The sequence below is a fragment of the Vicugna pacos genome, chromosome X (assembly GCF_048564905.1).
Source record: "Vicugna pacos chromosome X, VicPac4, whole genome shotgun sequence".
NCBI classification, from domain to species: domain Eukaryota; kingdom Metazoa; phylum Chordata; class Mammalia; order Artiodactyla; family Camelidae; genus Vicugna; species Vicugna pacos.
Genome location: NC_133023.1, coordinates 30,926,195 through 30,938,603, shown reverse-complemented (window position 1 = coordinate 30,938,603; position 12,409 = coordinate 30,926,195). Strand labels below are relative to the sequence as shown.

At 51.4% G+C, this 12,409-nt stretch overlaps 1 protein-coding gene across 8 annotated transcripts in view; it reads left to right on the top strand.

The window, feature by feature from the left end:
- The window catches only part of BCOR (BCL6 corepressor), a 45,547-nt gene that overhangs the window by 32,082 nt on the left and 1,056 nt on the right, over positions 1-12,409 (top strand). For 3 of the 8 annotated variants that reach the window (XM_072955688.1, XM_072955690.1, XM_072955687.1), the window contains 9 exons: positions 402-662; positions 974-1,318; positions 1,866-2,191; positions 2,529-2,783; positions 7,589-7,755; positions 8,729-8,874; positions 9,282-9,359; positions 9,568-9,724; positions 10,866-11,153. In XM_072955688.1, the coding sequence (XP_072811789.1) occupies positions 402-662; positions 974-1,318; positions 1,866-2,191; positions 2,529-2,783; positions 7,589-7,755; positions 8,729-8,874; positions 9,282-9,359; positions 9,568-9,724; positions 10,866-11,153 (2,023 nt within the window). Of the gene's footprint in view, positions 1-401; positions 663-973; positions 1,319-1,865; positions 2,192-2,528; positions 2,784-7,588; positions 7,756-8,728; positions 8,875-9,281; positions 9,360-9,567; positions 9,725-10,865; positions 12,024-12,409 lie in introns of those variants that run through there. The other 5 variants (XM_072955693.1, XM_072955694.1, XM_072955689.1 and 2 more) reach the window with 4 other exon arrangements.

The following is a 12,409-nucleotide window of genomic DNA, read 5'->3' as shown; positions in this document are numbered from 1 at the left end:
TTGGCTGACTCTTGCTTCAGGGTCACCCGTCCCCTGTGGGAAGGGGGCGTGGGTGCCATCAAAGTTGACCCGCTGGGAGGTGGCAGGCGGGGAGTTCTCTCATACATCCATCCAGACAGATGATGTTGATGCCTCGTCTTGCTTCTCTCCTGCCCCAACTATGAGATGGCAAAAGGGAAGCCGTGAGTGTGCCTCACGCCTCACTCTCCAGCTTCCCTTCCTTTGGGTCACTGTCTTTCTGAGGGTTCTGTGCTTCCAACGTGTGAGGCCCCTGTTCTCCCAAGGAGGGTCCGTTGGGAGCAGATTACCTTGGGCCTGTGGGGGGATCCTACCTGCTCCCCTAGCCCTGCCTGCTCTTCGTGACCTTTGTTCCTTCCTTTCCGGGTTGTCTCCCCTCCCAGGCGAGTATAGTGCTGGAAACAAACATGACCCCTTCGAAGCCCCCGAGGACAAAGACCTCCCCGTGGAGAAGTACTTCGTGGACAGGCCGCCCGGGAGCGAGCCCCCCGCCGACCAGACGGCCCCAGACATGCCACCCAGCCCCACACTCCGGCTGGACAGAAAGCGCAAGGTCTCAGGTGACAGCAGCCACACCGAGACCACTGTGGAAGAGCTGCCGGAAGACCCTCTGCTGAAAGCCAAGCGGAGGCGGGTCTCCAAAGGTGAGCTCGGGGTGGCTTCGGGGCCGCAGGGCACGGTGGGGGAAGTCCTGGGGTGGAGCAATAGAGGGTTCCAGTCTCGCCCTGGAGCCCCGGGGGAAGCCGCTCACACCTCCCCACCCCCAAGCCAGGTGCAGGAGCTCCAGCCCAAAGATGGCCAAAGAGAAATAGGCCCTTTCCCAAGACTGGGTGACCAGCTCCAGCCGAGACAGTGACCACACCCTCCCCTCCCCCACCCCCATTAGTGATGTGTAAGACAGTTTGTTCCCCCCCCAGGGGGCTTTTTGATTAATTTGTAGTTATTTCTCCATTAGATGACTGGCCTGAGAGGGAAATGACAAACAGTTCCTCTAACCACTTAGAAGACCCACATTATAGTGAGCTGACCAACCTGAAGGTGTGCATTGAATTAACAGGGCTCCATCCCAAAAAACAACGCCACTTGCTGCACCTTAGAGAACGGTGGGAGCAGCAGGTGTCTGCAGCAGAGAGCAAACCTGGCCGCCAGGGCAGGAAGGAAGTGACCCAGGCCGTGCAGCCTGAGGTCACAGCCCAGGGCAATAACATCTCTGAAGAGAAAGCTGGCAGGAAAAGGACCGAGGCCAAAGGCAACAGAAGCTGGTCGGAGGAGTCCCTCAAATCCAGTGACAATGAACAAGGTATGCGGGGCCACAGGGTCACCTGCACTCTGTGAGAAAGGGCCCGGAGGGGACCTAAGGGCCACCTAGCACGTGGCAGGCAGGGAGTTCTCTCTCATAAGGTCCTTCTGGCCTCCACACTTCCTTCTGGAATGTGTACTTTGAGGAGAGAGCTTGACTTCTGGGCTGCTCCCCACCAAGCCCGCCCGTGGCTAGGCAGGAAGGAAAGTCTGGGGTGACAGCCTCAGGCTGTGCCCGGTCCCCGGAACCCAGACCCTTAGAAGTGGGCCTGGTTGAGAGGGAAGGGCTGGCTTCTGCCCTCTTGTCCCGGCCCTTTGAAGCAACTTGCCACTTGGCATTCCGTGGGTTAACCTATTTGCCAGTTGAATGTGGGATAATTAAAATATTAATGCTTTGAAAACATAATTGGTATATCTTTAAAAACTGAAGCCGCTCCAGTGATCAGTGCTAACAATGGGCTTTTCTTTCCTCACTGGCTACAACTGTGTAACGCCTGCTTCTTCTCCCCCTGCCTCCCGCCCTCCCACCCCCTCCCCTCTGGATTTAGGCTTGCCTGTGTTCTCCGGCTCTCCGCCCATGAAGAGCCTTTCATCCACCAATGCAAGCGGCAAAAAGCAGGCTCAGCCAAGCTGCACGCCAGCCTCAAGGCTGCCTGCCAAACAGCAGAAAATTAAAGAAAGCCAGAAGACAGATGTGCTGTGCAGAGACGAAGAAGAGGATTGCCAGGCTACCTCCTTGCTGCAGAAATACACCGACAACAGCGAGAAACCATCCGGGAAGCGACTGTGTAAAACCAAGCATTTGATCCCTCAGGAGCCCAGGCGGGGCTTGTCGCTGACAGGGGACTACTACGTGGAGAATGCAGATGGCAAGGTAACTCTTGCCCCTTGCTCTCCCCCCTGGGCCTGTGCAAGCACATCCTGCCTGCCTGCTCCTCTGCTTCTGGGGACAAAGCTTTCCTTTTCCTGAACTCTTCTCCCCCCCCCCCACTCCCCCACCCCGCGCCAAAGGCACTGCCCCGTCCTCGGGGACCTGGCTCCTGGGTGGTGGTGAAGTTTCCAACTAGTGAGAATGCAACCCCTTCCTCCCCAAAGAAAAGCAAAGGAAAAAGTGCTTTCCTCCGCTCAGGTTTGTGACTCGGGGAGGAGGGGAAGAGGCGGGTGGAGGAAAGACGGCCTGAAAATGTGTGCACTGCCTGGTTATGTGATAGGTGACCGTCCGGAGATTCAGAAAGCGGCCCGAGCCCAGTTCCGACTATGATCTGTCACCAGCCAAGCAGGACCAGAAGCCCTTCGACCGTTTGCAACAGTTGCTCCCAGCTTCCCAGTCCTCGCAGCTGCCACGCTCAAGCTCCCCTCCAGAGACCACCCAGTCGCGCCCGATGCCACCTGAAGCGCGGAGACTTATTGTCAATAAGAATGCCGGCGAGACCCTCCTGCAGCGGGCTGCCCGGCTAGGCTACGAGGTGAGCATCCCTGTGGGCGCCCTGGATTCAGGATCCACCAGCTGCTGCTCCTTGAGGTTGAGGGTGAGGGCACCCTGGCTGGGGCTGGGGCTGGAGCCGGGGGCGGGGGCGGTGCTCAGCCCAGCCCCCGCAACATGAGGGGCTGGGCTGGGTGTTCCAGCAGGATGTTTGCGTTAGCCCCACTCCACCCCCCACTCCACCGCCGGCTCTTTGGTGGCTTGTTCAGTCGCGGTGTGAAAAGAAAGGCCTCTGATGTTCAGTTCGTGTTCAGGCAGGTAGGCTGCTTCGGGATCCTCCAGTCTCGCTCACTTATCTCTGATATAAAATCTGAGATAACCCAGGGCTTGGCGACTGCGGGAATTTTAATGAGCCCTTTTGGATTCTGATTAGCAACGGGGAGAGAAGTTACTAGCTCTGTTTTGGGTTGCTCTGTGCTGTTTGGGGCAGAGTGGTGCCCCTGTGGGACAGCAGCCGGGAAAGGTCTGTGCAGCGTGGGGGTGGGGCAGACCTGAGTGGGCAAAGGAACCAAGGGCTGATGCGGAGGGAGGGGCGAGGGGATTGAGCCTTGTTCAGAACTCACTGTCCACACCACCATATCCTGACCCATCCTGGCCAATAACAACAATAGCCTGTCTTGCCAGAGCAATATAGATAGAAAGATAGCTTATATCTTTCTAAGACCATGTGATCCGTAGTAACTCCTTTCACCCTTTTTAACATCTTCATGTGGTAATAATAGTGTTAGTTTTAGATGAGGAAACAGCCTCTGAGGGTTTAAATGATACTTTTGCAGGTAGCAATCTGGCCATCTGGCTGCAAAGCCCACCCCTCCCCCACCTCACTCGCAGAGGCTGGCTTGCGTCAGAATTGCTCTCCTTACAGTTCAAAACCTCTGTGAGATAGATTACTCCCTCTGCCCTGCGCAGCTCCCCCACCGCACTTGTCAGTTGAAATTGTGATGTAATAGCCCACAGGGCAAAGGCATTTTTTTTATGCTGGCATCAGCCCTCTGGGAGTTGAATGGTGACAGTAAAATGCGGCTCAGCAGGCTAAGTGTGGAGGTGTGGATGAGCACTGGTGTGGCAGGACCCATGCTAACCCAGAGCTCTGGTTCCCACACCTTGGCCAGCTCTGTGCCCCTGTCCCCTGTGCCTTGAGCCCTTTGAGGTGTGACTACCCCCACCGTGAGCTCACCCTCCAAGCATGATTGCATAGGTGGGAAGTTGGAAGCACTGGTCCTTTGCCTGGTTTGGGGGGGTGTTTTTGGTGGTTGTTTGAGTGTGCTGTTTGCACATTTGTTGTTTCTATCAACATGTCTCTTGGAGACCTCTCGATTAGCTGGAGAGAACTTTCTGGTAGTTAGCACAGTTACTTGAAGATGAAATCCGAGGGGCACCCAGCTGGTTTCCCAAGAGCTGAGAGCAGCAGCACCTAGGAGGACAGGATAGATGTTGCACGTGGCACCGAGCTAGACCCCACATGCCAAGCATCAGCTCGTGACACGTCGTGGTTGAGAAAATAGACTCCTGCTTCCAGCAAATGTGGGAGATGAGAGCAGGGGAGGGCAGGAGGGCAGCCTGCTGCACCCGCCGTGGAGGACAGGGCTCCTAGCCCCACCTTTGAAGTCAGCATCATTTCTACCAGTCTCCCTTTGGGACCAGAGACCTCAAGAGAGCCTCGTTGGTCCTCTAAGAAAGTTTCCATTTGGGTTTGGTGGGTCTGAGGCTTGGACCCAGGGGCAGTTAGTTGATCCATACTTTTTTTTTAGGCTACCTGGCCTCTGACAGCACCGGAAACCTGGGGAATGTTTATGGTCAGACAACTTTTTAGTCTTCAAATGTAAATTGCACAGATGACCAGTTTTGATGCTGGATGTTTTGAATACCAGATGAACACTTTCAACTTTGTATCCAACTTTCTGGGATTTAGGCAGGCAGAATTTTAAATGTTGGGATGATGGCCCAGTCAGGAAAAGTGGCAGTTTAAATTGTTTCAAATTGAAGGACAGTTTGCTTAACCCGATAAAGGTGTGGTTTGAACGCACAGTTTGGGAGGGTTTTCCTGAACTTTTGTCTTTGCCATTCTCTGCTTAGCTAAACACAAAGATACCATGTACAGGAAAAAGGCTGCCTGAGCTCTACGTCATGTTAATGTGGTTCTTGAAGTTTAGAAACACACTCTGGCTTCAGATCTGCGTTAAACAGATCACTTGCATGGCCAGAGACCTCAAACCTTTCCCTCCTGGTAAAAAGGCTTCTGTTTCTTGGGCTAAAATGCCAATGTGCAACCACATGCTTGTGCGTTTAGTGGTGATGGTTAAATTTTCTATGAATTGAATAAATCATGTTTTTAAAAAAGTTAATGAGGCATTTAATTAATTAACAATGTCGGGTTTATGGCCTTTATGGTTACATTTTGCGGTTAATGACATTCGGCTTATAGCCGCTTAACAGAGAATTGTCCAACAAAAACAGTTTGATTTTGTTTGGAAACGGGTGGGCTGCCCTTCAAACACTCCCATTTCTAGCGGAGAAAATAAACCAAGAAATGGGTTGGGTAGACAGACTTGCCCGGCCTCTTAACCATTCTCTCTAACTTGGTGACAGAGGTTGCCGTCCGTTTAGAGGCCATCGTCCTCCTGGCTAGGAGAGTGTAGCTAGCCACTTGACCCCAACAGACAGGGCCAGCAGGATGCTCACGCAGCTAGATTGTATCCCTCAAGCTGAGTCCCTCTTGGGCCTTTTGAATCTTCCCAGCTGACCACGTACCAAAAGACCTGAGGTGTAGAGGTCTAGTACTTCGTGTTAATTGAACTTGGGGCTTCACCTCTCTGGGCCTCAATTTCCCCCAGTGTTGAGTGTGAACAGTATTACCTTCCTTCCTGATATCTCCTGGGTTCCTGTGGGATGACAGAGGACACACTCATCCAGGGGGAGGAGCAGCACTGTGAAGCACCATGTAGGTAGCGGTAACACGGCTGAGTTAGGACAGCCCATGACAGAAAGTCTAACCTGGCCGCTGGGCTCCTCCCGCCTTTGCTGCCATCTTCCAGGAGAAGAGGGTTGACTTACCCATCAGCTTGGGTGTCCTTTCATTTCTGGTACCCTCAAATCAGCCCTCGTAGCGATAAGGGTTTCCAGGTGAAGGCCCTCATTGCCAGAGCAAATAAACCCTGAGTTGATAGAACATCAGGCAGGCCGTGGGCCTGGATAAATTGATCTGTGCACAGCAGTTGGTGGCGGTCAGGCCTGATCCCCAAGCCACGTGACAGGGCCTCTCCCTGGCTGGGGCAGACAACTCGTTAGCTTGCCACCGTCCACTCGAGTCTGGCCAGTGAGGGCCTGCTAAAAGAGCAGCAGCTTCATGCGGTATCGTGGATACAAGGGCTTGGGGCAGGTGGCCTGGGAGCCCAGAGGATTGTGGGCTTTCTGGCAGGTTAGGATCTGAACGAAGAAATGCATTTGTAGACGTGCCTTCTCTCTCCGTCCTCTTGTTTTGGAAGGGAGCTGAAGATGGCCAGGTCTACCAGCACGCCATGTTAGGTTCCCAAGGTGAGCACATGGGACGTTCTAGGTCGCTCCCAAATGAGCAGTCACCTTTGATTGGCATGTCTTCCAAAGGCCATAAAAGGTTTGACAGAGCCCATTTCATGTCTACGGGTGGCTGGAATGAATCCCATTTTAGGTTTAAGAGATGAGTTACTTAAGAGTTGTCACAAGGAAGCCTGACCCCATCCTGTCCCCCCTTACCGAGTGGACCACGTGTTAGGCCACCTGCAGACTCGGAGGAAAACAGTATAATGTGTTTTCTGGCGGCAAATGCTGTTCTTTGTGTTTGAAAACTTTCTTAATCAAGGTAATAAAACATTGAATAAATTACTGCTCTGCTTACTGGGAGCAGTTTGTATTAATATTTTAACACGCCAAAGAAGCAAGATTAATAACAGTGATTTTAATGCAAACTGTTGACACACGGAACACCTTCTGAGGAGGAGGAAGGCTAGACTTGTTTTATTTGGGTCTGGAAATGTGTAGGTTGCGGTATATGCTATATCAGATCCCTGTCATTAACTTCAGTAAATATGAAAATATTAGATTGATTCTGGCCCGAGTGGGGTGGAGTGAGGTAAAACAGAGGGCGGGGTTGTTCAAAGCATTTCATGTCCTTCTTAAGGATGGAGAAAGAGAGCCTCTCTTTAAAGCAACTTAACAACAAACAGGAGCATTTGCAGCCCAGGCTCAGATTCGGGGTCTTGACGAGGGCCCAAGGACCTGGCTAACCTGGGCATCCCTATTCTAAGTTGAGGAATGTTCTCCGGCTGATTTAATCTCTCTTTAAGCATCCATCATCCATACTCGTACCTAAACTTGTGTTGTCATCCCTGACACCTCCCGAATGGGCTCATCAAGTGAGACTGCTCTGCACTTGGCAATGTGTCATCTAAGATGTTAGCAGCCGGGATGCCTCTGTACTAGCCAGGCGAGCCCCTGGGCTGAGGGCTTCCATTGCTCTCTGAATGTGTCTTCTCAGCCGCCATATGGAGGCCTGGAGAGAAGTTACGGGCAACTTGCCCAGGACCAGGCCACTGGGGCAGCAGGGCCCTAGAAGATGCTGTCTGCATCACCAAGCCTTTCTTCACTCTTGCCCCTTCACCAAGACGCCCACCGCCTCTCCCTGCCGTAGTGGGGCTCTTGGACCGAAGGATGTATGCCTTTGAAAGTAGGCACTGCCAAGCTCTGGCAAGGTCCCCTTTACGAAGTTCACTGCTTGGTGGTCTCATGGCGTCCCGTCTCCTCTCCCCACAGGAAGTGGTCTTGTACTGCCTGGAGAACAAGATCTGTGACGTGAACCATCGCGACAACGCGGGTTACTGTGCCCTACATGAGGCTTGTGCCCGGGGGTGGCTCAACATTGTCCGCCACCTCCTGGAATATGGCGCCGATGTCAACTGCAGCGCCCAGGATGGAACCAGGTCAGTGACCGGTCTCACTGTCAGCCTGGCCCTGCTGGGGCATAGGCAGTGGTCCTCAGGGTGTGCAGGAAGCCCCAGAGGCGCGGAGGTGTTGTCTTTTAAGACCCTGGACTCTTCATCAGCATCCGTTAAATCACAGTATTTGAAATACACGTGAGTGGGAAGTCCCAGGAGTACAGACAGGGCCAGCAGCCACTGGCTTGGTAGGGCCTGTCGCACACACCCACATTCCCGGGTCTGGTTCCACCCTGTCCTTAACCTCGGTTTATTGGTCAGAGGCCCAGGGCTGAGTCAGTCCCGGCATCTTCCTGGTTGTATGCCTTGGATGCTACCAGGAGGGCCGGGCACTAGGGCTTTCCTCACAGTCATAAAATTAGCAAAACTGAAATGTATTTGGTGTTTCGTGGTTTCCATTCTCTCAGGATGGGACTGTGGGCAGCGATCTCGACCCCAGAGGTCACGGGTGGGAGGATTCCGTACCCTCCTGAGAATTCGCTCTGGTGACTGCTTCTGGGCCAGAGGGTTGATCCTTAATCTCCAAGTTGCTTTCAGGAGAAGTTCCACTTTACCGCTAGTGTCTCTTTTAAAAAAATCAGCTTCCATGATGCTGGGACTTTTTTTCACTCTGTAAGCTTTCTTCTTACAGTCTGCCACTATTTAAGTTCATTGAAAACATTTTCATCATAGCATGAGTTCCTCCTTAGGCCCTGGGTTAAAGATAGAGCTGCATTTGAGAATTAGGCCTGAAATAGTCCCTTTACCTGCCCTATAAAGGGTTAAGTATAGAAAACAGTAATTTGTCTCCCGACTGTGGGCCAGTCTCCGTGCCTCAGTTTCCCCGACCATCCGCACACCTTGATGAAGTATCACGCCTACCAGGCTGGGCACATACATACGCCCGATTTTGCCTTCTGCCGTCGGAGGCGAGCATCGTGTCCACAAGTCTGACCCCCCTCCCCCGCGCCTCCCCTAGGCCTCTCCATGATGCCGTCGAGAACGATCACTTGGAAATCGTCCGTTTGCTGCTCTCCTATGGTGCTGACCCCACTTTGGCTACGTACTCAGGTAGAACCATCATGAAAATGACCCACAGCGAACTTATGGAGAAGTTCTTAACAGGTATGACAAAGTTCAAGAAATGTGCACTTATTCAAGCGTCTAGATGGTGACTTTCCACCATTTCACCCAGCCCCGCCTTGTTTACTCTGCGTTACACATACTGGGAAGAGCAGTGTAAAGTTGGTCTCCAAGAAGAGGTCCAAACTGGAGTTTTGCCTCTGAGGGCTGAAAAATTCTTAGCTTGCCAGGCTAGCTTTTGTTTCGAGGGCTGGGGCAGCGAGGGCGGCTGTCCCTCGGGCTGCCGGGCCAACAGGTCAGCGGGTTTTCGTGAGACAGTTGGAGAAATGTGCAGAGGGAGAGCTGTCAGGGAAGCCCCGTGCCAGCCCCAACGTGAGATGTCCCCGAACTCTGCCAACATTTGGTTCTCGCCAGCGGGTGTTATCTTGTTTCTTTCTCTCTCTCTCCAGATTATTTAAATGACCTGCAGGGTCGCAGTGACGATGACCCCAATGGTTTTTGGGACTTCTACGGCAGCTCTGTGTGTGGTGAGCAACGTTGTTTTTAGTTCAGCGGCACGTGAATGAGTTACAGAACCTTTCTCTCTTGGGGGGGGAGGGGTAGCCGTGGAGGTGGGCCGAGGGGTGCTGTAAGCAGGGCTCAGTTGGGAAAGAATTGTTCAAGGGTCCTTTTTTGATAACGGCTGAAATCGTGCTGTGGTTTACTGAGTCCTCTCTCTCGTCTACCCTCCGTTAGAACCAGATGATGAAAGTGGATATGATGTTTTAGCCAACCCCCCAGGCCCGGAGGACCAGGATGATGACGATGAGGCCTACAGCGACGTGTTTGAATTTGAATTCTCAGAAAGCCCCCTCTTACCGTGTTACAACGTCCAAGTGTCTGTCGCTCAGGGGTGAGTATGGCTGTCGTGTAGCTGAGAGCCAGCCAAGCAGCTCTTGGGGTGATGGGAGTTAGCAGATGAGGATGGGGGGGGTAAATTCCTCAGCAGGTGTCCGCCCACATCACGTATTGCAGGAAAGGTGGGTGTGGGTTGGGGGTGGAGGCGGGCTCCCAGTACGGCATAACTGCCCTCATCGGAACACACCCGCAGAGCCCCAAGGACGTGGAAGTCAGTGCCTGGAATTGCACAGTTTCAGTCACTAAACTCTTGGGGAAGGGATCCTCCCCAGGAGGCCACCATAGAGCCTTCCAGGGCACTTGAGGACAACACTGATAGACACCCTCTTCTCGTGTGAGATTAGGAAAAGCATTACATGGCAGCTGTGTCATCACATTTGGTAGATCCAGTCTTGCCCCCATGGTCGGGCCACCGTACGCCTGTGACCAGTCCCTTGGAGTGGACATGTCAGGAGACTGTGTTCTGCTGTGTGTTGACCCCAGTGCTTACTGAGTGGCGTTCTCCTTGGGCTCTGAGGCTATGAACGTGTGTCTCCCTTTGCAGGGACGGTCTCTGAAGACCTGAGATTGCCGAGTTGGGTAGGGTGCATGGAATGGACGTACTACCTTCTTTCTCAAAAGCATCACTCCCCACAGCATTGAGGGGTGGGCAAGGAAAGGAAAGCCAGCTGCCCTTGAGTGTTTCCAGTGCTTTCTCCCCGAGGGTCCAAGGGGTTGTGACCTCTCTCAGGTCGGCAGACAGACAGGTTTTCCCCAGTGATGACAGCAGGGCAGTCCCTTGGAAGAGGGGTGGCCTGAGTTGTGGCCAGAACCGACTGAACAAGTCTTCACTCGTCCATCTCCATTGGCACCCGCGGCACCGAAGCAGCCTGGGGGAGGGGTGCCGCTCCCGCTCTTGTCTAAGTCGGTTGATCCTCCCTAGATGGTCACTTAGCACATCCTGATGAGTCAAAGAGTCCCCCCCAGAAGTAGATCTCTCCTGGGTACGGTGAGAAATGGCAGGGGGCGGGGGGAGTGGCGCCATTATCAAAGCAGAAGTAACAGTCCCTTGTTTAAGCTAGGGACTGGTAGTTACCAGTTAGGAGAGCTTTTAATTTTGCCATGAACTTGAACCACTGTCCTTCCTCTCTGTGCAGGCCTCGAAACTGGCTGTTGCTTTCAGACGTGCTAAAGAAACTGAAAATGTCCTCCCGCATATTCCGCTGCAATTTCCCGAATGTGGAAATTGTCACCATCGCGGAGGCGGAGTTTTACCGGCAGGTGTCAGCAAGTCTCTTATTCTCTTGCCCCAAAGACCTGGAAGCCTTTAACCCTGAAAGCAAGGAGCTCTTAGATCTGGTGGAGTTCACTAACGAGCTCCAGACTCTGCTGGGCTCATCCATGGAGTGGCTCCACCCCAGCGACATGGGCTCGGACGACTACTGGTGAGCTCGCCGGGCCCACGGTGTACAGTGTGTCATAGTGTTAATCCTTGTGCATATGTGTCATAATACGACTATTTCTGTAAAGAAAGGACACTATTACATATGAAAATATCTCTTCTTTATATAAGAGAAATGACTCCAGTCGGAAGGACTTAGAAACATGTTTTTTTCTTTTTAAACTTTTAAGTCAGTTTTTATGAAGTTGTTACAACGTTTCTTTACTTTTCAATGCACACATGCTTTGGGATATGTTTGTTTTTACTTGGAACATTTCTTTCTTTTCTTTTTTTAAGGAAAAACAAATGAGGAAAAGGAGCTCCACGCTTTGACTTAATTTCATACAAAGCTCCGATGACAGAGGCCGTAACATAGGCAGAACCGTGTGGTTGGTTTGGGGGGAGTTTGGTGAAGGCACTTGGCGATATTGTAACTTTATGTTTTGTTTACAGAGTACCTGCTCGGGCCAGGTCAATGCTATTGGATGTGATCCAGTAGTGTCTAATATAATTTTAAACTCAAACCGTATCCACACACAACAACTAATTGTATGAAACTTTTATATCCTAATTTAAAAGCTGTGAAAGTAGTTTTCACGCATCAAACCGGATTGTTTATATGTTTAAACATTTTATGCTCTTATTTAAAGAAGACTTTGAGCTATTTTTTTCTGTACCCTGTAAAATATTGAAAACTAACATAATATGTTGAGGTTGCTTGAAATTGTACATAAAACTAAAATTTTCTGAATTGTGTGTTTATGTTTGAAATCTGTGTTTTAACTTTGTAAGTAAATTCTCTGCCTTTGTATTTATATTTTACAAAAATTTTCTTAAAAGGCAATAAACCTGTTGAGGAAAGGAGAAAACTGAAGTACCTTGTGTTCTATGTGTTCCTAAAACATTAGTGTTGTCACAAGTTTTTCTAAAGTGGTGTTGATGGTCAGTCCTCTAGAGATAACGTTAGGGCAATTTATAGTGTCTATAAATCGAAGCAGACTGGAGGATTTCAGGGGAGTTACACTCGGAATACAATGTCAAATCCTATCCTGAAAGCTCAATTTCTGGACATGTATTTGGATGCCTCTATCTTTAGGAGTACCTTTTCTAGAATCAGGGCTTTCGTTGTGTCACTTCTCCCTCTAGACCTCATGTGTTTCTGTTACCTTTTAGCTTCAAAGTCAGATCTGCTTGGCCCAATAGTTGAGGCTTGTGACTTTGACCCCTTTGCTCCTCCACTGCTCTTACTTCTTGCAGCAG